Genomic DNA, 23,759 nt, shown 5'->3' with positions numbered 1-23,759 from the left:
AAAATGAAGGCTGGTCTTACGAAAATAATTAAACAACTTCTGGTAGTCAGTGGGGTGATTTCCTGACCAAGGAAACTGTAGAAGGACCAAATAATAATAAGTATTATTATTAAGTTATTAAATGGACCTACTTCATTTAGGTTAGAGTCAAAGCAAGGCACAGAAGTATATAATTGCTCAAGGAGAGATGAGTTTGTAGCCAGAGAATGACCCATAGAAACTGTGATTGTACAAAGACCTTGCAGTTACCTGTGTTGTAATCAATCATTTCCTGTCGGGACAACAAATGATAAGTTTGGGTTGTTGCATAAAGAATGGGGATAGACAGCAAAGCATAAAATGAGTCATAACCTCATGGCAAGAAGCTTTTACCAAAGCGGTTGTTGTTTACAGATGGAAAAAAATGTAGTATTTGTAAATAAATCTGCTAATATTTGCTATTGAGAGTATAGCCTTTGCTGTCCCAAAATGGGTTCCTTCACCCAGTGTGCAAGAGGCCAGTCCACACAGAGTTGTGGTATTTGATGTATTTAGTTCAGCTCAGAAAAGGGTCCTAGCTGGCAAATTCACAAAGCCAGTACACCAATTATCAAAACTTTTCATTAGTTATACATTTTGACAAGCAAAGGCATTCATGTTTATCAGCTATAATTTATACAGTTCTCTTGTTAATCAGTTTTTTTTTTTCTGTTAGTTAAATTACTTTCTTCTTCTGCTAATCAGCCCACATGCTCACTCTTTTGAGTATATGGGTTTCTTGAGTTGGTGGCTGTGAGTCAGTGGTTGTGGTCTTCCCCTGCCAGAGTTGCCTTTTACCTAGTTAGCGCATTAGTTTGATGAGTTGGCTTTGTTTATTCCTCCTAATCTGGTTCCTGCCAGCCTTATCGTCGACATTCTGCCCAGTGTCCTTGCAGTCTATCAGTTCAGCATTCTGTTGTGATGCTGTTTTTCAAATTTTGTACTCTGAAGTTCTCTCTTTTTTTCCTTTCTCTATAGCTGAAGTCACTGAGGCACGTTAAGCTGCAATTACTGAGACATTAAATGTAATTTATCTATTTGGAAGCAATGCATCACCTTGATTTAAAATCTGAAAACAACAGGGTAGTGGTGTTGATGCTCTCCATTAAAAGCTTATGTAGTTCTGTGTGTTTTGTTTCAATAAGCATCTCATACAATATGTGCCATATGAAATTTTATTTTGATAGCACTAAAGTAATTTGCTGTGAACTTCTTTCTTGATGCTTATTATCTATATACAATGCTTTAGCATTCTTTAGTCTCTTTGCTTTGCTGACTTTGTTTGTGGCCATGGAAGTGTGGTCTGGAAGAGAGCTCTGGGGTCACTTAGTCCAGCTTCCTTGAAGCAGGCCTATTGCCAAGGCTGGATCCGTCCAGCCTAGGCTTTGTATAGCCTTGGAAAGTCTCCTGAAAGAGAGGGATTTACAGTCTCTGCAGGCAACCTGTTTCAGTGCTTTACTTATTTCTAATGGAAGAACTTTTGCTCACCTACAACCTGAACCTCCCAAGCTACATTTGTGACCATTGCCCCATTCCATATTGTCCACTAACACCAGGAAGAGTTTGCATTTGTGATCATTGTTGCTACCCTACAGGTAGCTGTGTGCTGTGGTTAAGTAGCTTCTTTGCCTTCTCTTTTCTAGGATAGAGGAGTCTTGCCCCTTCAGCCCTCTTGTTGCACTGCTTGCTTATTCAGGTCCTCTGACTGTACAGAAAAAATGTAGTGGAAGTGTTGTTTTCATTCTGGCAAAGATTTTTTATTTTGCTGTTGAAAAACAGTATGCACAAAAGGCACTGAAGCATTCCAACAGCAGATTTGGGAACACAGTATATCATCTGTTGATCTGTGGTTTATGCTTGGCAAGCATCCTTCTCTTTAGTGAAGGACGAAAATAAGTTTTGTGGGAAGGCATAGATTTAGTGGTTGATGGCACATACCAAGAAAAATTCCTGGTTTTCCCCTCAACTTTGTATTTTGACAGACACAGGATCTTATGTATATCAATGTTTTTAAATTGACCACTTGATGTAGTGCTGTTACACTAATTGCTTCAGGTGTTTTAAATCTGTAGAGATTTGTATAGATTTAATGTGTTATTCTAAAAACATCAATTTGACATTCTGACTTGAGAATGTAGAATCTTATAACAAAAGTTAATGGAATGCTAAATAAGATGCTTCAAAGATGAACTTAATTGGTTTAGAAATTCTTGTATGTGTTACAAAACAAATCTGTCCTTGCTTTCCTGCTTTCTATGGCTGTATTTGGGTCCAGCATGAAGGGCTGCATGACAGCAAGGCTGAAAAAGTTCACATTGGAGTAAAAGCTGAATGAAACAAATTTTACTCTTCATTTTTTCTTTTCCCTAAGCTTTTAAAGATGTCGTAGCTTTTATTTTGTGTGTATGTGTTGCTACCTTATCTTGTTCAGGCTTTTGAAGAAAATATGATTGGATCAGAACATGCTAAAGATTTCAAATGACTGACATTGTTACTCCTGTGGTTAATAGTGGACACACTGTCAGCCTTTCAGAGCTGTGCTAGTAGCTCGTGTGTCACAGCACACAAACTGAAAAAACAAATGTCTTCAGGAAAGTATGCAAGAAACACCTCCCAGGATTCAGTTTTTACTTCCAAGAGAAATTCCTTCCTCTCTGCAGTCAATTTCTTAGCAACTTCTGGGAGGCCACATATGAAAGGCCCTGCTAAATTGCTGCCAATGGATTTATCTTTCATTAATTCAATTCCTTTTTTTAATCCACTTAGACTTTTAGTCTTCAAATCTTGCATGGTAGTAAGGAACACAGTCATTATGTGAAATCAGTTACTGTCTTTTGCATACTGGTCAGTATTTCTGCTGGATAATCACTGGTTCTTGAATTATGATGATAAATTTCTTATCTGTATTCTGCTTTTTAATATGGTCTTGATCGTGGTGATTTACTTCCTTAAAAGCTTAGGTAAATTTTCAAGCACTGTGTTTACTACAAAAGGCTTTCTAGTCCATTCTTCTTCTAGACAGAATATTGTATGTACAAAAGAAGCTGTTTGACGGTTTTCTTCAGTTATAGCATTTAGATTCTGTTTATAAAAGATAAGCTAAAATTAATATAATTTGTTTTCTCAAGGTGATAATTTTGTATTCATCATTAATTCCTTCTTGCATTAAAAACTGAGTTCTCAATATCACAGAATTGAAAATTGATTCAGGTTGTGCACATCTGTGCTAAATAATTTTTGAGTGTACAGTGTGTTGTGGTCTTATTTGTTATTAAAATACTGTTCATTTATCCTATTGGAGAGATGGGACATAAATGTCTGGAAACAAGCTCAGCATTTCAATAACTTTCTCATATTAAACTACTCCATTGGTGTGCTGTATCCATTTTATAGCTGCACGTTAAGGTTAGAGTACAAAACTAATAGAAATGTGGGACTTGGGATCAAAGTAGAAACTTCCTATGAAGTCTCTCTCCTTCTACCTGGTACTTGAAGAACAGCATTGTCAGGTACCACAGTTCAGCTGATGCCAAATGCTGTAAACTTTGTCATTTGTCTTAAGCTTACCATTCTTGCAACATCCAGCGAACTCCAAACTGGCATGATGAAATTCACCTGAGAATGGAGTTCCTGAGGCTCAACACCTGCCACGTCCTACCTGGACAGTTTACCACATCCAGTGTTTAAGCAGGTCAACTCCGTGCTTGGATGAGCATCACTGCCAGCATGGAACAAGTATCACTGAATGATGAGATGGGATAATGCTGCAGACCTCATGTATTCAGCGCTTATCAGCTTAACTTTATGAAAAAAAAAAAGAGCTTTTTCTGTTCTAGTCTGCAAAGCTTGCTGCAGATGACCAATATAATCTCTGGGAAATACATGATAGCAGCTGCCATGACATTAGGCACATTTCATTTCTGTAATTGCTGTCCACTAGCTTGATGTTTGTGGATCCATTATCAAGAACTATTTGAAGTGTATCATTATGGTATTTTGGCACTATAGCAATGTAGAGGTACTTATTAGTATGTTTACAGAGGCCGAATGCTTCTGACAGGATCTGTAGGCCTTTTTGGTGAGTGCACAGAACTGGGGAGAGGTCTGGTAATACATGGGAGGGTAGTTATTTCCTCCAAGGTACCAAACAATTGGAACTGTTTCTGCCAGCATTACCCATGTCCAGAAAAGATGTGTTTATCTGTGGTAAGCACAGGATTCTTTGTTTTGAGGGTTTTTGAATGCTTAATAACTTTGCCATCCTTTTTCTTGGTCAAAGCAGATTTTTGAAGCCTCTCTAGACTGTAGGTGAAACTGCTTTGTGTTGCCATGAGTAGCACCCTGAATGGATGAAATTTGAATTTAGAAGACTGAGAACAGGATGCAATAGCCTTATGTTGAGGGTAGAACAGGTATAGAATTAATTTTATAACAGCTGCACAAGGTGACGTCACGGTGCAGGGGATTCAGCTGTGCATAGTGACTACTGGTCAGGATGGTCTTCCAGGACCCGAGGGCACACGTATGCAGATTTCCATGCACACGTTAGGCCAGTAATGAAGGACTCTGAGGTACCTTAAAGGGGATTTGGTAGATGTTTAACACCTTGGAGTAGATGTGGATAAATTCAGTACACACCTCAGTAAAATGTCTTCAGAATGCCAGGTGATTCACATCTTTAAAAACTGGATGCTGATCACTACATTATTGAATAATATGCATTAAAACATTATTTGCTTTAATATCAGCAAAGTGCTGGGCTTCCTGTTCTGCAGAATAGTGGCGAAGAGTTGCACAACTTTTAAGCATGTGCTCAAAGCTGATGGGTGAGGGTTATCTCAGGGTACAACAATTTATTCATATATGCCACCATCATTAAATAAATCAATTTTTTGCACTTTCACATTAATCCCTTTTATGATGTGTCTAGGTCTTGTAGTCTTTGATGATAAAGTGCAAGAGTCCTTTTTGGGAATAATCCATTTTATGGTACTTCAGAAGAATCGTGTGCACATGAGAAGCAATTGTTACATTCAGTTTCCTAGAATTTTTTTATTTCTGTGTTGGGCAGAATTACCAATGTCCCTGGAGGGAAAATATTTTGTTAATAAGCTGATTTTGAATGCACTTCCCTAGGAAATTAGGATTGTAAAAAAATCAGTTATATTTAAGACTGTTCTCTTTAGATGAACTGGGTAAACAGCTTGGGGATTCTTTAATCATAAATAGTGACAAAGGACGATAAAATATTCCAAGAACAAGCTACTGAGTATTTCAGCAGTATCTTAAGAGAAATAAATACTTCCATTTGCCTGGTACATTTCTTCTATTTTTAGAGATACTGCTTTTTTTGTGGTTGAGTGTATTATAGTCCTTTCTTTTCATACATTATTTTCTTTCTCTCTGTGTCATTTCATCTCCCCAGTCTCCAAATTCCTCCCACAGTGCAGACCTATGCACTTACTTGCATTCACTATCATGTCTGATACCTAAATTGAAAGCACTGTCACCTTTATTCTGTCAGTGGCTTCACAGGATTAAATAGTCAAGAAGGAAATTTTCTTGTTTGTTTTAAAGCCAAGTTAGTTTCCTGATGTTCAGAAGAAGGAATATCTTCTGAATTGCTATTCAGCACTTTATTGTGAATCCATGTCTTGCCCACATTGAATATGACTTAGCTTCCAAGTGCTTAATCTGTAAGATTACTCTGGGGACTTTAGTTGTTGAGGTTTGCCACCTCAGCAGTATGTTGTGACATGTGCATGAACCTACACGGAGGTGTTCAAAGCTGGAGGTGCTTTAGGTGCTGGATATTCTGGTTCTCAAGCAGGACAAACCCCTGAGGAGGAAAATAATGGAATAAATTTGGATCTTGCATATTGTGTATGAATGCTTATAAGATAGTCTGTTAATACAGTGTCAGAAGGACAAGTTTATTCACACATCTAACTATTGCATTTTTTGTATGTGTATCAGCACCCTTTGACAGGCAGACATAGGTAGGACTGAGTGAGCTCTGTGGTCTAGCTGAGGAATATGCAGAATCTCTGCAGGCATGCTAAATCTCTGATTCAAGAAAAAAAAGGTAGTACAGTGCTCTTGAAAGATAATTTCCTTTTAATGGCAATGCTAGCAACATCAGAGTATTATTTTTCAGAAATGTGGATTTAACATTTCAGAAGTGCCTAGAGAGAAATGTATTTTGTGGTTATAAGTCTTCTGTTCATCAAAATGTTGAGTCAATTGATACTTTCCTTATGAAAGTATAAAAAAATTAAGTAGTAGGGCTCATCTAGAGTAGCTCCCGCTGTGATTCTGGTGGTGTACTGGTACCTGTGTCTAGTTACACCTGAAGTACATAATCTAAGAATTACATTGCACTGATCAGCTGTGGTGTCTTTTATGAAGATTCAGGGATTTGTACTTTCAGGAGTTGCTAATTTTTTGAAAAAAAAGCTTTACAAGGAGCTGTGTCCTAAATTTCCTTCTTAAACAACTGTGGTAGAAGGCAAAAATGTGGTAACATATGTATGTAGTGGGTGTATTTGATTGTTTATATTCTTTGTTTATCATTTATGGCTTAAGAACAAGCCCAGTTCTCAGTGCTGAGTTTAGTCTAGGTTCTTACAGCACGAACCTTTTAGAGAAATGGTGAGAGCTTACACAGTCTGTTTCCTTTCTCTTTTGTTTTCTGCATCAGCCCCCTCTTTTGCTGGCACATATGTTCACACTGATGCACACACACTTTTGCTGTTGCAGTTCAGGAGAAATGTAGGAGCAAGAATGAGGGGGTGGAACTTCAGAGTCACAAAAACAAATCAAGAGCATATGTAGCATTGGCAAATGTGGCCTCTGCTGTCCAGTAAAATTCTTTTTCACTTATATGCTGTGCACTTAAAAGTGCACTGAAGGCTTTAAAGATGATGATAGTTTATTTTTAACCTTTTTTGCAAGGTAAAGATACTATAACTAAAAGTCTTGGGATAATTACACGCTATATGGTGGCCAGTAGGTTTCAAAATTAAATACTCGACTGCAGAGGTTCATTGTGTTCTCAGCTGTGTGTTGGGGTCCATCCCCAGCCATCTATCAGTTGTGTTTAAGAGTGGGGGGAAAAAAGCATTACTCCAAGTATAAAAAACTGCAGGAATGCTTTGTGCTTACAGACTCACTTACTGTTTAGCACTAAAACTGACAGACTACTATAATTTCATTGTGGGGGATGTTATAATATTGTTTTCTTCCTGGCAGTACTGCTCTGGAAGTCAAGAGCATTCTGTAGAATTTAAATTAAGTATAAAAACTGTCTGCCTTTACAGTTAAAAACTCTGAGCATGTCCTGATTTTTGTGGCCTTTTGCAGTAAAGGGAAAGCTATACGTAAAGTAAATATTAAAAGTTTCTTCCAAGCCTCTCATTAATCTGTGCTTGAGTCTTCTGCCTTTTAAACAACTGATAAGGGACTCTGCTGTTAAAATATTAAAATACACAAACAAATGTTCTGTCTTAGGGGTTTTGCAGTATGACAGTTCCTAACAAAATTGACCAAAATTTATAGTAGATTCTACACAGTGGAATCAATTTGCGTTGTTCTGATTCCTTACCTGTGGGAAGTGCTGAAAAGAAGGAAAAGTGGCTTTGAGCCACAATATGCCTTAAGAAACAGAGGCAAAAAGGTGGCAGTATCAGTGGCAGTTACTGCTTGTTTCAGTGCAAATAAAGCAACTAGCATTGAAAATCCTGCACAAATGCAGGTCTTCTTCCCAGAAAATGTGTGATTCCTTTGAGAGAGGGCCCCCTCTCACTGGCAATTGGAAATGAAAATTCGGGGGTTTTGACTCAGTTGTCTGGCAGGGACCAGTGCACCATTTAGCTATGGTCACCTGGTCTAGATGTACATGACTGAAATAGTGGCATCACATTTCTGCACGATGCCTTGTAAAGCTGCTGTATTGGTCTTAGTGTCTGGCTTTGTTAAGGCCTGACAGCCTTCAAAGCTCATTGGGGATTGATGCATTCAGATGCATCATCAGGATGAAAGTTGTACAGCCTCTTCCAATAATTTTCTTATCCTGAAAACATCACTTCTCTCTATATTTTGGTGGTGCCAGCGCTGCTTAAAAGCCCATGGTTTCCATTGCTTGGTTTGTCTGGAGGTTTGCCATTGTTACAGTAGCGTGTAGTGCTTGCTTTCCTTGTGAAACCACTGCTGGGCCATTGAGGGCTAAAAACTGCTGGGATGGAGACTGCTGGTTGCTCTGTGTCTTCCAGAAGAGTGTTAGTGTCCTGCCTCTTTTGCTGACTGGTCAAATTCAACAGGCATAGTTAAACTATGATACAGTAATTCCCAGAAATGGGTATGTGCCCCCTTTTCTCCTTCAGCTTTTAAGAGATCAAGCTGTGGAATGGGGTTAAAAGTGGGAAGTTACCAGCCTCGGGAGGTAATTGCATTGGAGGTTCCCCAGCAGCTTTGCGTTTTCATGTGGCAGAATGTGTGTTAACTTAACTTCCCACTCATTTCTCAACAACATTTTGTGTTTATACTTGAATTTTTTTCTAGTGAGAGCAAACTTTTCAGTTGAAGTCACTCTTAGCAACAAGATGCTTTGAAGAAGCTTGCAAAATAAACAGAGGAAAATAATGGCTCTACTGAGTGTGAGTTCCCTTTTTCCTTTTCTTTGCTTGTCTTCCAGAAGCAAGAGTGATTGCCTTAAAAGATACTGTTTTCTGCATTGGTGGTCTTTTTTGGCAAAAACTTAGGCTATTTCGGGTTTTTGGAGCAACTGAAATGATGTTGACCCTGTTATTTTTCTCCCAATGATTATATTTACGTTTTTCTTGAAGAAAAACTTTTCTGTCATATTAAAAGCAAACAACAAAAGAAGCTGATTTTCCCAAACTTGGAGTGTAAGAGAATCACCTTTTCTTCTGAAAGCAACTGGAACATGGCATTTCTGTCTGTCACTCAGCCTTTGCATGTTGAAAAAAGGCATAAGGTGTCCATGCTGCTGCTGAAATACCCAGAGAATGATTTTGTAAAGAAAATTTTTGTGGTATGAAGAGTAGATTTTTTTGTGATTTTGTGATATGAATAGTCGATTTTTATGCCTTAATGTTTTCCTTGATTCTTCTGCTCTGCTTAGAACTCGGCAACAGTCTTCCCAACTTCAGCCAGGAGACCCTGACTTCTTCCACCTTGTCTGCTCCACCTGCTAGCTAATTGGCTTCTTGCACTATATCCTGCTTCTGAACAAGGCTAATATATTTCTCTTGTATGGCCATAATATTATGAGGGCAACAAAGATTTTGTAAATAGTAGGTGTGAGTATGAAGTGGAGAAAATCTCAAGTACAGTCAGCAGGAGGTTGGAGCATGATCAGTTCTTACAGATTGAGAGACTGCAGATCTCTGGCTATGCAAATTGTGGATTGGAGGACAGGCAGAAAGGACTTCATTAACTAAAATAAACTTAGGATCATACAATCCAGTTCTGTAGCTTGTGAGTACTAGCTGCTTGTAAATTCCTAGCATATTTTACTACAGCTATGTACACAATGAAGAATTTTATTACTTTTGGCAACAGAAGGATAGGGAGGACAGTACTGGTGTCTTGTGTCTGGAAGGTAGTATCTGTCACTAAAAATGGCATTTTTTCCTGTGCATTTCCTATGCCAGAGTGCAGACAGACTTGTTTGTTCATTGTAAATGCTAGTCCAGCAGCATTCAGTGTTTGCTCTGATCTGACACACAGTCTTGGCTTCCAGAGTTTAGAATTGAAGAATATACAGTTTTCTGCTAGAAGGACATAATGTCTTGTAATGTTTTACGGTAATTTATATCTTTGATATAGAGGAAAATCTGTAGTGCAGGATTTAATTTTCAAATATTTGTAACTATACAGTCTTCTTGCTGATTTCTGTTAGAAAAGATTACGAAGGCGTCTCTCTGCTGTTGAGGTAGCATATATAGAGAAAAGAGAATCAGTTGTGAGCATGCACTTTTGAGACTCAGCTTTTTTCAAGTCAAGGATTTGCCTACAGAATGGAGAGGTAAGATCTGCGTGTGTGTGTATATTAAAAAAAAATTGCCTGTTTTTTCTAGGCTTTCATATTCTAGTGTTTGTAGAGGTGTGTCATTATTTGAAGTGATGCTTGTACCTAATGCCAAAACGCCATTTAGAATTGCAAAATTTACAACCTAAATTGTAAATCAATTAGGTTGGAAAAGACTTCTGAGATTGAGTCCAGCCTTTGAGCTCACCACCTTGTCAGTCAGACCATGGCACCAAGTGCCATGTCCAGTCATTCCTTAAACACCTCCTGGTGCAGTGACTTCACCACCTAATTGATCCCAAGCACATAACTGAAAGATTGAGCTCTTTGAGTCTCTCATTATGCTTGAAACTAAAACAAATTTAAAAGGCTAAGGTCACAGCAAACTTAATGAGGTGGAGGTTTTAGTTCCATTTTAAAATGTCGGCTCTTTGCTTGTAGGATTACAATTTCTTCTTTTCAAGAAGATCAATATGCATGTAGGTGATATGCTCTCACTAAGTTTATCAGAAAATAAAATGTGCAAAACCAAATGTAGTACTGAAATGCTGAAACAGGAGTGAAAATAAAAGAGAAAAGGGAATCACATTGATTTCCTGAATGAGCAGGTTGCAGCAGTGTGGGCAGGCTGTGGTGGATCTGCTGACTGGCCATGGCTGTGTGGGAGAGCTCCCAGACACTGCTTACATGTGCTCCGACTCGGTTCCTTCCTTTGCACTGGTTCATTCACACGATTGTTTCAGTGGGGGGACTGTGTCTGAATACTGTTAGACTGGCTGCTTACAGAGCAGGAGACACTTTTAGCAAGCAACAGATGGCAAGCAGATTTCAGTAGGAAGTCCGGTCTCATTTTGTTCAGTGCTCCCAGGTAAGGAGGTTCCACGGTAAGGATGGAACGAGTGTGTTTGAAGGGCTGCTGCTGCAGCTTTGGTTTGAGCTATTCCAGAGCTATACCATGCTGCTTCTGCTAGCAGAGTTGCACACAGTGTGATGAAATGGAGATCGCTGTGAGTCAGGAAGACAATAAATTATAACTGTGTGGCTATGACAGCTCAGTAGGAGCACCTATGGATGGAAAAAGCATTACATACTTTTAAGCACTGTTGACATGAGATAATTTTTTTACCACTGTAATGAAGGCTTAATCAAATGAACACATAAAGCTTGGAGAGGAAAATATTTCTTTTACACAGGAAATAAAACTTCACAAACAAATATGTACTGTTAACAGAGCAAATTTTATTTCAAATGCAGAGCTTTAAGATTGAAAATACAATCTGTGAGCATGAAATTTTTTTTAGGAAGACTCTTCTGTATAGACAAGCTTTTCAGTAAAGTGTTTATTAACGCACGAAAAATAGCTTTCTGTTTAAAATACACAGAGATCAAATGAGAAGCAAAATCACCATGGTCAGCGGAGATTATGTGCAGCTGTAGGAATTAACTTCTGCTTGTATAGTGGATCTTTCTGCATTAAAATTTTAAACCCCTCCTCTAATTTTAGAATATATGCATTTTAGGTGGACCACAATCTCAGCTTTTCAGTTCAAAAGTCATGCAGTAAAATATATTCTGGACTTAAAATATAAATGACAATACATGAATTCTAATATCATAGCAGGCAGTTATTTTATAATGCTTGTACAATAATCATAACTCTTGAGAGAAATATTTTATACTTTTGGTGCATACTGGAGCTTTATGTGTAGATTTTTATGGGTCAATCTCATTAGTCCAGATAAGCTACTTGAAATACTTACAGGATAAACAAAACCCTTTCTAAAAACCACAGGAAAATTCAGTATTTGGAACTCCCAGAAGCTGAAGAGTTAATGGTGGGGTTGCACTGGATTCCGTGTATTTGCAGATGTTGCTGCGACCAACTGCTGATTTTTCTCCCATCCTGTCAGGGAACTCTGCCAGCCATGATTCATGGAATGATTTTTTTGCGCTGAGTAATCTGTGGTTTTTCTTTTTTCCTCTTCCCTCTCCCTTATTTTTATCCTGAACTAAAGCACTATTCATTTCAGCTGAAGGGAGGAGAAGCTTCCAAAGCATTAATACAAAACATTAAATACACTGTGTTTTGAGTGGAGGAATTGTAACAAATGTTAAACTTGCAGTAATTTTACTTGGTCTTAGGCAGTCTAGTCCAGTGTGGGAAAACAGTTTTAGAACAGAATCAGCTTTTGGTTTTGCTAGTCATATGGTTTCACAGTTCTCTTAAGACTTCTGTACTAGTATTGCTAAAGAACATCCAACTTCTGTGCTGATGTTATGCCTCCTTTCTCACAGATCGCTCAGAAAGAAATAAACCAGACTGCCGCTCTTCAGGGTAAGAACTGTATTTCTCTATTTATTCTTCCCTTCTCTTTTTTTTTTTTTAATCCTAATTTTTTCCTTTTATTGGGTGAACTAGGAAATTGGCCAGAAATATAAAAATGTCATTCTTCTACTTCTCTGTTTTGGTAACAGTAATGTAATACCAAAATAAGTTTGTGTTAAATATAATTGTTTTATATTCTTTATGGGCAAAGGTTGGGGTTTTTTTAAGAAATTAATAGGACTTGCTACATTGTGATTGTGCACACTGAAACTCTAAATGCTTGTTTATGTGTCATGCACAGGATTGTTTGGTAAAACCATGGTTTAAAACAAGAAGCCCCTCATGTCTTTTACTACTTTGAACTTTTTGCTTCTATAGCAAGGGAAATAATTCTTGGTTCAGTCAAAAATAGCAACACTTTATTATTTATTCCATTAACTCTGATCCCATCATACCCAAGGTTTCACAAGAACGAAAGTGTTTTAAACAAAGCCCATGCACACAGACACCAACACATTGTGTTTATTTAGAATTTCCTTCAGGACTTGTCATGAACTTCTAGGCTATTGATTTGCAAGGCCATATTTTCCCTTAAGCTTATGAATATTCTGTAATGCTTCTTATCCTCTGATTTTTAAATAATCTCTTTCCCTATTGCCTCATTTTCAAACTGTCTTTCAGTTCTCTACTGGGAAATAGGATTTTGTCCATGTCATGTGGTTGATAGTGGAATTTTAATGAACCAAAGTGATAGAGCAGACCAGCGAACCCTGGCTCTCCCATTCCTTTGTGAAAAGTCTTTCCAAAATATTCTCCTGGCGTCCAGGCTTTTGACATGACCTGACTTTTTAATTTGATTTTTACAGTCTACATTTTCTTTCCTTTTTGGTACATTTTTACAGTACAGTGGGCTAGGATTTATCGCTGGAAGAAGAGTGTAGCATTTTCCTACAGCACACTTGATGTGTTGTATCTGTTGTGTGATGTGATGGGAGAGGATGTTTTTCCCTTCCCTCCCCCATCTGCTACAGCCCTGTAGCTTATTCCAGCAGTGTGTTTAAGTTGCAGGGGGGTATTGCCTTTGTCTTTGAATACTTTTATCTGCTTAAAAGCTCAATCACTGCATGTGCTGATTTCCTTTAATACTTAAAAATACTGAACTTTTTTCTTCTCTTAAAATTTTGTAGTTACAGTCCAAATGTTAGAACTTTCATTAGATCATGTCATATTACAATAATGTCAAACAAATACAAATCATTATCCAAAGGAAACCTTATTTTATCAAAATGTTTAGTTTAAGGTTGAAATAGCTTCAATCTCTTCCCCTTTCTTCTCCCTAGTCATTCTCACCAGTATGTTTTTGCTCTGGAGTGTGTTTTGCTAGTTTGAATTTGGACCAAAAGCAAAGTAAAACTTGGAATTTTTTTCCATGAAATTGAAAAGTCAAATGTGAACCAGCCTTGGAATAAAACACTGCCCTAAGTTGCCTGGACTGCCATCTCCAAATTCTCATGTGGAAAGCAGAGAGTAATTAACAGTATAATGTAGATTGGTCATAATGTTGAGAGAAATGCAGCTTTCAGTAGTCTTTCATTCCTGTCGGTAGTGCATGTGCTTTCTGACCATATCTGTGTATCTTCTACCCCCTTCTCAGTCTCACTGGAGATTGTGTCATGAGCTGCGAGGAAGAAAAGCCACCATTTAAAGGGTAGTGTTGTTTTGTGCACGTCTCACTGCTGTTTGTAGACTGGAGCAGGAGCAGCCTGCCTTACTTAAATGATGTACTCTGCTAATTGATATTGCTACACTCAGTGGTTCATGTCTCATCATAATTAGAAGCATTATTCTGTGGTGAGACAAATTGCTGGGTGAGATTCTTATCCCAAGTCCGGCCATATCATGCCCTGGAAAAGAGCTGCAGTTGCATCGGGGCCAGAGCCCCTTGATAGAAGACCTGAGGGAAAACTAAATTGTGAAGTATGCACAGCTAAAACTGAAGTGCAAAGCACTCTTCTCTTGTAACATAGGCAGCATTTCCAAGCTGTTTGAATGTTACTGGGGACAGTTTTATTCCATTTTATGATGAGCTACTGCACTTTGGACACTGTCCTCTCTGGGACGAGTTCATGACAAGGGAAGAAGAAAGTACAGTGGTTCAGAGGCATCTTGGCTACTTATTCCTTCAACTGCATGTTGAGGGATGCATAGCTTAAACAAACAAGATAGTACCCCTCTCATGGTCTCAAGTGGAACAAAAATGACACTGCAGGTCTTGAACTGAAGGTCTGGAAACAAGAGTTTCTGCACTAGAATTACTATGAAATATTGAATGTGGGTAGACCTGTTGACAAGGTGAAGGAATAAGCAGTGAGCCTTAAGAAAGGTTAAGAACTTAAGATGAAATAGCAGATGTAAATGTTTCCAAGAGAGATCCAGAGAAGTAGTTTATTGTTTCAAGCAAAACTCTGATGAGATCTTGCCCAGAAGTCTGTAAAGTCTAAGTACAAATGTGGAACACTGGGATAAGAAGTGACCAAACAAAGGCCCAGATATCCACCACCAACTCTTCCTCATGCATTGTAAGGTTAGGTGGTGGTCTGGAACATGATCATCTTAACAAAAATGTCACATAACAATATTTCTGGTGATTTAAAGGTTCTAAAGCTTGCCCTTTCCAGTCTCCTGTTCTTATATATGTCTCTGCCTATGTATTTCTAGATGTATTTGAAGCTTATGCTTGAGTCTTTACAGTATTAGGGATGAAGAGTTTATATACAGTGAGACAGGATCAGTTTTAAAACATATCTTTGGACATAATTATTTTGCAGTGAAAGACATTTAAAAACCTGTTCTAGGTGGAACAGTATATAAATGGCCAGTAATATAAAGGGAGGGAAGCAGGTAACCTTTGCAAAATTATTGCATTATCTTCTGCCTCTTTTGGTGATTAGCAACCATCTGACACTCAGGAGAGTTTAGATAAAGCAAGGAGTAGCAGAACAGGGCCTGTGTATCTGTTTCGTGTACTGCTCTGCACTGATTTTTTTGTTAAATATAGCACATTAGTAAGATCAAACAAATGTTCACTGAATCCAGATAATACCTATTGCTATCTTAAATTTTAATAAAGAGACATTTCGTTTCATGACCTAATAGCCACCCTTCAATTGTTACATTTCAGACAGTATGAAAATATACCTCTACTGGTAACAGTGGTCTGTAATTATAATTCTTGATTTTACTGTCAGGTCATGCTTGTACTGTTGTCTCTGATAGCTTCAGGTCATGCACTGCTTTAACACAGGTCAATTAGGTCAAAAGAAATAGGTCTTTATTCCTCTAAATGTTTTCAAACTGAAAATTATATGATAGTAATAGAAGATTTGAGGCATCTACATATTTGCAGTTAATCCCTGAACATGAATAAAGCTTGTAGAAGGAACTGGATTTTTCTTCTTCTTTTGGTTAAGGATTATGGATCAAAAAATCCTGAAACACATTCCTATAATTTGGTATAATTCATTGTAGTTGCCTTGACCTTGGAGATGAGCAGATGAAGGTAGCTAAGAACTGCAGCAATTTACTGAGAGATTTAGTAGAGTATCAATCACTTGAAGTCAAGTCAGAAATATCAGTGTCTACTGTGAAAAATGGGGAGGGAGATGAAAATAATTAGTTCATTTCTAGAAATAGATCCTAGGTTTTACTGCATGTAGTCTGCCTGGTGACTATAATGTGTTTAAGTTCTTTTACAGCTGGTTGCCTTCATTTGATTGCAGTAAATTGAGCTTTTTTATTTAAAATGCATCAAGTCAACAATACAAATAGACAAAAGTCGTCTTTTGTTCCATTATAAACAAGCACTTGTAGTGGCTGATCAGAGGGGCTACTGATCCCTTTAGTGAAGCTCTGCTAAATCAAGTGATCGTTTTTATGAATGGTATTTTGTATCTGACTTTGGGTTTAGTTGTTTGGGGTTTTTTTAAATGTAGCAGAATTCCATCAGTGAAAGCTTCTCTGCATTTCTATTTCCTCTGCTATATAATGCTGATTTTTTGGAACTGTGTTTAAGAAATACTACAGTAACAGTGGGACTATATCTTAAAAATGTGTCTTCCCAGATCATCTGTGAAACCTGCAAAGACACCCTTTAATGAAGATCTTAAGCTTTTAACAGGGAATGAAGGGAATCCTAAAGCATTGGCTTGAGAATGTGGTGGAACTGTCCCCTCTTTATAGTTAAAATGAGGTGGTTTTGCAAATTAGTATGCTTTTGAGGTCTTGAGAAAACAGACAGTAACAGGTTTTTCTATGTTGTAGCCATTACAGTCAGTCATTTAATAGTTTCACTGGATCACAGCATATCCTGAGTTGGAAAGTACTCACAAGGGTCATTGAAATTTAACTCCTGGCCCTGGACAGAACCATCCCCAAGAGTCGTACCATTGGCCTAAGAGCATTGTCCAGATGATTCTTGAACTCTGTCAGGCTTGGAGCTGTGACCGCTTCCCCTGGGAGCTGTTCCAGTGCCCAGCCACCCTCCGGGTGAACAACCTTTTCCTGATATCCAACTTAAACGGCCCCTGACCAGAGCTTCATGCCATTCCCTCAGGTCCTATCAGCGTCACCACAGAGAGATCAGTGTCTGTCCCTCCTCCTGCCCTCAGCAGGGAGCTGTAACTGCAGTGATGTTTCCCCTCTGCTCTGCTCCAGGCTGAACAGACCAAGTGACCTCAGCCACTCCTCACACGCTTCCCCTCAAGGCCCTTTGCCGTCCTTGTTGCTCCTCTGGACTCTCTCTGACAGCTCAGTGTCTCTCTTTTGTTGGAGCACCCAGAGCTGCCCCAGCAGTGGAGGTGAGGCTGCCCCAGAGCAGAGCAGAGCAGGACAATCCCCTCCCTCGCCTGGCTGTGCCTGCTGTCCCCCAGGACAGGGCTGGCCCTGCTGGCTGCCAGGGCTCAGTGACTCACATTCAGTGCCACGGACCAGGGCCCCCAGCTCCCTTTCTGCAGCGCTGCTCCAGCCTCTCATTCCCCTGTCTGTATGTACATTCAAGGTTGCCCTGTCTGAGGTATAGAATCTGGCAGTTGTCTTTGTTAAACTTTATATTGTTGGTGAATGCTCTGTCTTAGTCAAAGGGACAGTGTGGAGAGACTTCTGCTGCTTCTGTATTGAGAAATCACAGAATGGTGGGAAGGTCAGGCAGGTCACATAATCAAGCATGGTGCTCATAGTGGGAAGATGCTGATGCTAGATCAGCCCTGTGATGGTTTTTTTATAACCAAGATTTGAAAATCTCCCAGGAATAAGAGGTTGAGCCTACATACTTTCAGCCCACTGTGAGGCTGCTTGTCTGTCATTTACTAACTTTATTTCCAAATGATAGTGCTGTGGGAAACACTAGTAAAAGAAACAGTCTAAACACTGGACTACTTCATGTCCCAAAGGACCGAATTAATTCACACAAACATCCTGAAGTACAGCTTTTCATCACTGTTGTTTAAAACCCTTGTGTTGTCTACTGGTAATGTCTGGACAGCCTTGTCAATGCTTCTGTTTTACACAAGAAAATTTCAGGCTTTTGCCCATCCAGCCAGTATAACAGACTGTAATACACATCTAAAGTTTGAGACTTTGAACCTTGCTGGCACTCCATCTGAATGGGAAGGGTTGTGTGCAGAAGAAAGAATGAATGTTGTGGGATATTTCACTGTGATATTTTTATTCATTACATTTAGCTTTTGCAAGTTTTAAGGCTAGGGAGTATCACGTTACTCTTGCTCTAGGCATGCTTTTAGGCTGTGAAAATAGAAATGTCCTGCTTTTGTACCCTCCCAGTAGGTCAGAAGTTGGGGTAGTTCTAAAACGTATCTAGTCTCCTTTCCAGATCCTTGGGTTGCAGTTTCACAATTGCCCTGAGCTGAGCTAAGCCTGTGTTGCTCCAAGAAGGAAAGGTCTCATTCTCTCCTTTGGGTTGCTGTCAGTGCTCATGTGGTTAGTTGGATCACAAGGCTGGTTTCCAGGGGAAAAAAAATAGCTGTGTCTCTGCAGATTAAGCAGGTTCAGTGTAGGGGGGCAGAGTGATTTTTTGCAAGTTCCACAATCAGTCAATGGCAGAACTGGAAACAGGGGCTCTGAGTTGTGACTTTTCTTGTTATCTTAAAAGTAGGCTCATGTGACTCCTTTATTTTCAGTCTTAGAGATAAATTTTGGACTCACTCACTCAGTGCAGTCCCACACGTTAAATATAGATCTAAACTGGTGCAATTTGAGATTGGAATCTACTTACGTGTCTTTGTTTTGTTTATCACATGTTTCTCATCAGCACGTGCTTTCACCTTGGAGCTGTTGCTTCTGGGAGTAGAATAGGCTGGAGCAATTCTGTGCAGCTTGTTTTTTTGGTAGCTTCTTTGCCACAATAAATCATTATGCTTAATTTTTAATTTGCAATGTTAATTTTACTCTGCTCAGTTTATACTTATCTGTAAATGAGGAAAAAAAGAATCACAGGTAGAGCTGAGGAATAAATGGCAAATGGATTCAGCATAGTTTCTGGCAGTTAGGGATCACAAGAGTATCTAGAGCCTGTTCCTGGGGGTGTTTGTTTTAATGTTGGCAATTTATCACTGTTGTGTTGGGGATTTTTGCCTATTCATCTCACAGATAGCAAGCAGTAAAGAGTTATTGTGAAGGGTGTATCCTAGCCAGCCTCCTAGATCCCTTATTCCTAAACAGAGAAGAGGGATTTGTTTTAATAAAAAGAGTGCTCTGTTCCTGGTTTCTGCAAAGGGAATTCTGAAGGACTGTTTGCTCTGGTGCCCTGAACAACTCTTTCCGTTGTCTGGGCTGCTCTCCAGTGCTTATTCTAATTCATAATGGAAAATAACGCTGCAAATGAGATGGTTGTTGAAAGAATAAAGAGAAAAAGGCTCACCCTCTGTCTTTGCTGAAGGAATCTCACTGCTTCTTTGGGCATCTTGTGTACATGAGCAAGTTTCACCATTCCATCATCTTTCAGAATAGACTTCTACAGAAAGTGCAGAGGACCATCCAGACACATGGCCACACTCCTTGTGTATTAGGAGAATTATCTGGGGCATGAACAACCATGATAGACATTATTTCTAAGAAAGGTAGTTTCAGGAAGAACACAAGTGCACATTTTTAAAGCCAAATTAATCAGTCATGGTTATAATTTTGCTTCTTTATAATTTTTCCCTCCCCAAGACATTTCAGCGATGAACAGCAGATGAAGTTTATGTGGTAGTTGGGAGGGAGGGCTGGGAGAGAATTCTTTCCAAACGTATTTATAATATTCTCAAAGAAAACAGAAAATGAGGAGGAGCTGCTAAGAGAAGCCTATATGATATGTGTCAGGGCTGAGGAGGCAGAGTCAGCAGGCTGTAAACTTACAACACAGAGGTAGTAATCATGAGATTGTCTCTGAAAGAATTTCATGTTGATATTTTAAGAGTGTTGGAGCTTTCGTTTATTTCCCTAAAGATTTATGTAGGTTTCTGTCTAGGCTCAGTATCTAGATTTTCTTTTGCCTCTGGAATTTGAGTGGGAGAGCTCAGTTTGCAGTTATATTGTATTCGTTTCTATGGCCTCTTACTCTGATGTGCACAAAAGAGATTGTTATTTCGTTCTTTTTTTTTTGTTCTCTTTTAATGTACTGCTCACCTACTTTGTAATTTCATTGTAAGTTATTTCTTTAGTATCTTTGTTCTTTATTCTAGTGTAGGGAATCAGTTACCTTAAGTACCAGCGTCTGATTTGGCAGGTTGAACATTGAAATGATTGATCAAGTACTCCTTTAAAGCATGTTACAGTTGCATTCTTACTACATCATGGCGGTAAAGTATTCCTAGTGAGGCCTGTCACATTGATAATTTCTTCCTCTTAAATGTATTTTAGTATAATGTACAGTATAATAGGCAGTTTGCACAGCTGTACTTTTGACTCTGATCCTTTTGCTTGTGAGATTGCATTTCTGATTTTTCTACAAAATTTCTCTGTTCAAAAGTGATATTTTGCTTAGTGCAGACACCACCGTTTGAATTTAAGCCATGTTTGCATACTGCGTTTGTCCTAGTTTTGGCCATCTGTGACAAATCACAGGCTCAACTGTGCTAGTATTAGCCCCTACTGTAGACAAGGATGAGCTGCTTTTTCATCTGTTCCAGCTGCTTCATTTTTAAGAAGAGAACTAAGATCCAGTGATACAAAGCATCATGTTGCCTGTTCCCTTGGAGGCTTACAGGCAGGGCAGGTTGCCAGCAGGTGTCATGCTCCAGGAAGGTCCCCTGCTGCAGAGGACTGTAGTTAGACCATGCAACCCTAAATATGGAAAGCATTCATAGAACTATGGTCTTTATAAGTATGCATAGCTGCATCTTAATCTTGGGAACATCGTTACAAGAGGCTTGTCGTCTGACTGTGGTGGACATTGCCATCTCCTGAGGCTTGAGGCAAAGGCTGGCTTCTAATTAAAGAGAAGGTCCAAATCTAATCAGGGTGTTTCAACCACAAGCAGTAATTACTGTGTTAAATCTCTCTTTTGATCTACAGCATAATAATCTGGTTGAAGCAAAAGAACTACCTCAGTGATATCACGTTTTTATTAGGCAATACTTCTGCTTGGAATAAATGCGTAGTAAAAAGAAACAGCTTTGGTTTTACTCTTATAATTCTTCTATTTCATGTCATTCGATTTCTGCTTCTCCATCCCCTCACACCAGTATCTGGTATCTAGTATTAGAACCTGAAAGGAGGTTGGAGAAGTGAGAGGACTAGAGGAAATGGCCTTAAGTTGAGACAGGGGAAATTGAGATTAGATATTATTAAAAAAAATCACTGTTATGGCAGTTAGGCATTGGAATAGGTTGTTCAGGGAGGTCATGGAGTCACCCTCTCTGGAGGTGGTCAAGAGACATCTGGATCTGGTGCTGGATGATACAATTTAATGGTTTAGTGGTTCAGGGGTTACAGTGGTAGTGCTCGGTCGTCAGTTGAACTTGGTGATCTTAAAGGTCTCTTCCAACCTTGATGATTTTATGATTCCATGAATACAGTATTAGTTCAAACAATCCTGACAGTGTTTTGTGATTGGGCCAGGTCAGGAAGTTTCACAGTTTCTTTGGACAGCTGTTTTTAAAACCACTGTGTTGTTTCATTGCCTTTTTTCCACAGCCCCTTCTAAAATAATAGGTCCATGAATAGCTAAAACCATGTAGTGCTCCTGACAGGTGAAGGTTGAACAACTAGGAGGAAAGAGAACAATATGATGGGACAGGTACATTAATGACAGCTGCAGGAGAGGCTTTCTCACCACACCTTACTGGTGTATAGGACAAAAGATTATTTGCTTTACTATTCAATCTGTCTTCTTCCTTCTAAGGTTGTTGACAAGGAAATGAGTTCTGTTAAATGAACTTTTTACAGTGTGAACTGACTAGAAATGCTTTCTGTTAATAACAGCATTTATTTTTTTCACCAAAGACCGATCTGAAATGACAACACAGTTCTCTGGTGCAACTTGAAGCAATTTCCTCTTGTCCTTTTCCTTGTTATTTGGCGGAAGAGAGAGACCCCCTCACCTTGATATAACCTATTTTCATGTGGTCATAGAGAGCAATAAGGTCTTGCATGAGCCTCTTTTCTCCAGGATAAACACCTCCAACACCCTCAGCTGCTTGTTACAAGATTTGTGCTCCAGACCCTTCACCAGTTTTGTTGCCCTTCTTTGGACACTCACAGCACCTCAGTGTCCATCTGGTAGCGAGGGACCCAAAACTAAATCCAGAATTCAAGGTTTGGCCTCAGTAGGGCTGAGTACATAGCGACAGTCACTGTGCTGGTCCCGCTGGCCACACTGTTTCTGAGACAGGCCTGGAAGGCCACCTGAATGCGTTCTGGCTCATGTTCAAACATTATCAACAGCATCCCCAGGCCCTTTTCCACCAGGCAGTTTTCCAACCATTCTTCCCTCAGCCTGTAGCAGTGCCTGGGGTTGTTGTGACCCAGGTGAAGGACCCTGCTCAAGCAGGGTAATGCTAGAGCACATTGCAGGGATTGTGTCCAGATGCTTCTTGAGTATCTCCAGGGAGAGAGAGTCCAGAAACTCTCTGGACAATTTGGCACAGTCACCTGCACAATAAAAAGTTCTTTCCTATGTTCAGTGGAACTTCCTGTGCATCAGCTTCTGTCCCTTCCCTCTTGTCCTCTTGCTTGACACCACTGAGCAGAGCCTGGCTCTGTTCTTCTGTCATCCTCCCTGCAGATACTGAGACATTTATGAGGTCCCCTCTCAGTTTTCTCAAGGCTGAACAGGCTCAATTCTTTCAGCCTGTTATTTTAAGGGGGATGCTCCAGTCTTACCGTCATCTTTGTTGCCCTCTCTGGACATGCTCCAGGAGCACCTTGTCTCTACTGTGATGAGGAGCCCAGAACTGGACAGCACTCCAGATGTGCCTCACCAGAGCTGAGCAGAGGGGCACAATCACCCCCCTTGCCCTGCTGGTATTGCTCTCTGAGAGAAGTGATATTTTGTATTCATTAGCCAACAGTAGGTTTTCATTAGGGTTTTCTTGAATTCATCCACATTTTAGCACCTGCTGTATGGCAAGCAGTGCCAAAGCTTAACCTCACATTGCATATTGAAAAGTCTCTTTTGCTCTTTTGAGCTTGGTGTCTGCTAGTTTTGTATAATGATTTCTATGTTGTGTAGTGTAAGAGACTGAGCTGTCATTCCCTACAGCATTGCTGCTTCTTGAGAAAGTTAACATGGTGTTGTTTTGCTTTTAAATAGATCATGTCAATCAATTAGGTATTCTTAAGGAAAAGGTCACTATTACTTTTGGAGGCCTAGAGGCATTTTAGCAATAGGCAAGAAGGTTGACTGATATGAGAAAAAGGACAGGAATGATTTACTGCCTTTGGAACTAAGGGCATCACTGAGAGTGAAGATTAGAGAAATTATGTGCTTTCAGGTAATTCAAGGCCTTTAAGTTGAACTGGAGATTGAAAAAAAGTAATATTTATTTTCTACACCTGTCCCTGTAAAAATTATGGATCAAGGGTTAAAGGTCAGGGATGAGGAGGTCCTTGTAAGAGAAGGGTAACCCCACTGGTCACTGGTTTTTCTGGGTTTTTTTCAGTTGCTGGAGTTGGCTGATACTTTGTGGCTCTTTTTAATTTCCTCTGCCTAATTCATCTGATGACATGTGGCACGTTGATTGAAGTGCATGGAGGAGCATGTGATAGAGCCGTTGTTTGGGGAATACTTGCAGGTGAGGGAAGGGCATTGATATCTGTGGCTGTGAAATATTTTGGAGAGGTATTTCTTATGGCTGTGGCTCTGAC

At 39.4% G+C, this 23,759-nt stretch overlaps 1 protein-coding gene across 3 annotated transcripts in view; it reads left to right on the top strand.

The window, feature by feature from the left end:
- The window catches only part of SH3D19 (SH3 domain containing 19), an 81,879-nt gene that overhangs the window by 5,773 nt on the left and 52,347 nt on the right, over positions 1–23,759 (top strand). For all 3 annotated transcript variants that reach the window (XM_041480106.1, XM_041480107.1, XM_041480108.1), the window contains exon 2: positions 12,365–12,404. In XM_041480106.1, coding sequence (XP_041336040.1) covers positions 12,365–12,404 — 40 coding nt within the window. The remainder of the gene's footprint in view (positions 1–12,364; positions 12,405–23,759) is intronic.

This window comes from Pyrgilauda ruficollis, unplaced genomic scaffold, assembly GCF_017590135.1.
Source record: "Pyrgilauda ruficollis isolate IOZ18807 unplaced genomic scaffold, ASM1759013v1 scaffold5, whole genome shotgun sequence".
NCBI classification, from domain to species: Eukaryota; Metazoa; Chordata; class Aves; order Passeriformes; family Passeridae; genus Pyrgilauda; species Pyrgilauda ruficollis.
This window is presented reverse-complemented; position numbering and strand designations above follow the sequence as displayed.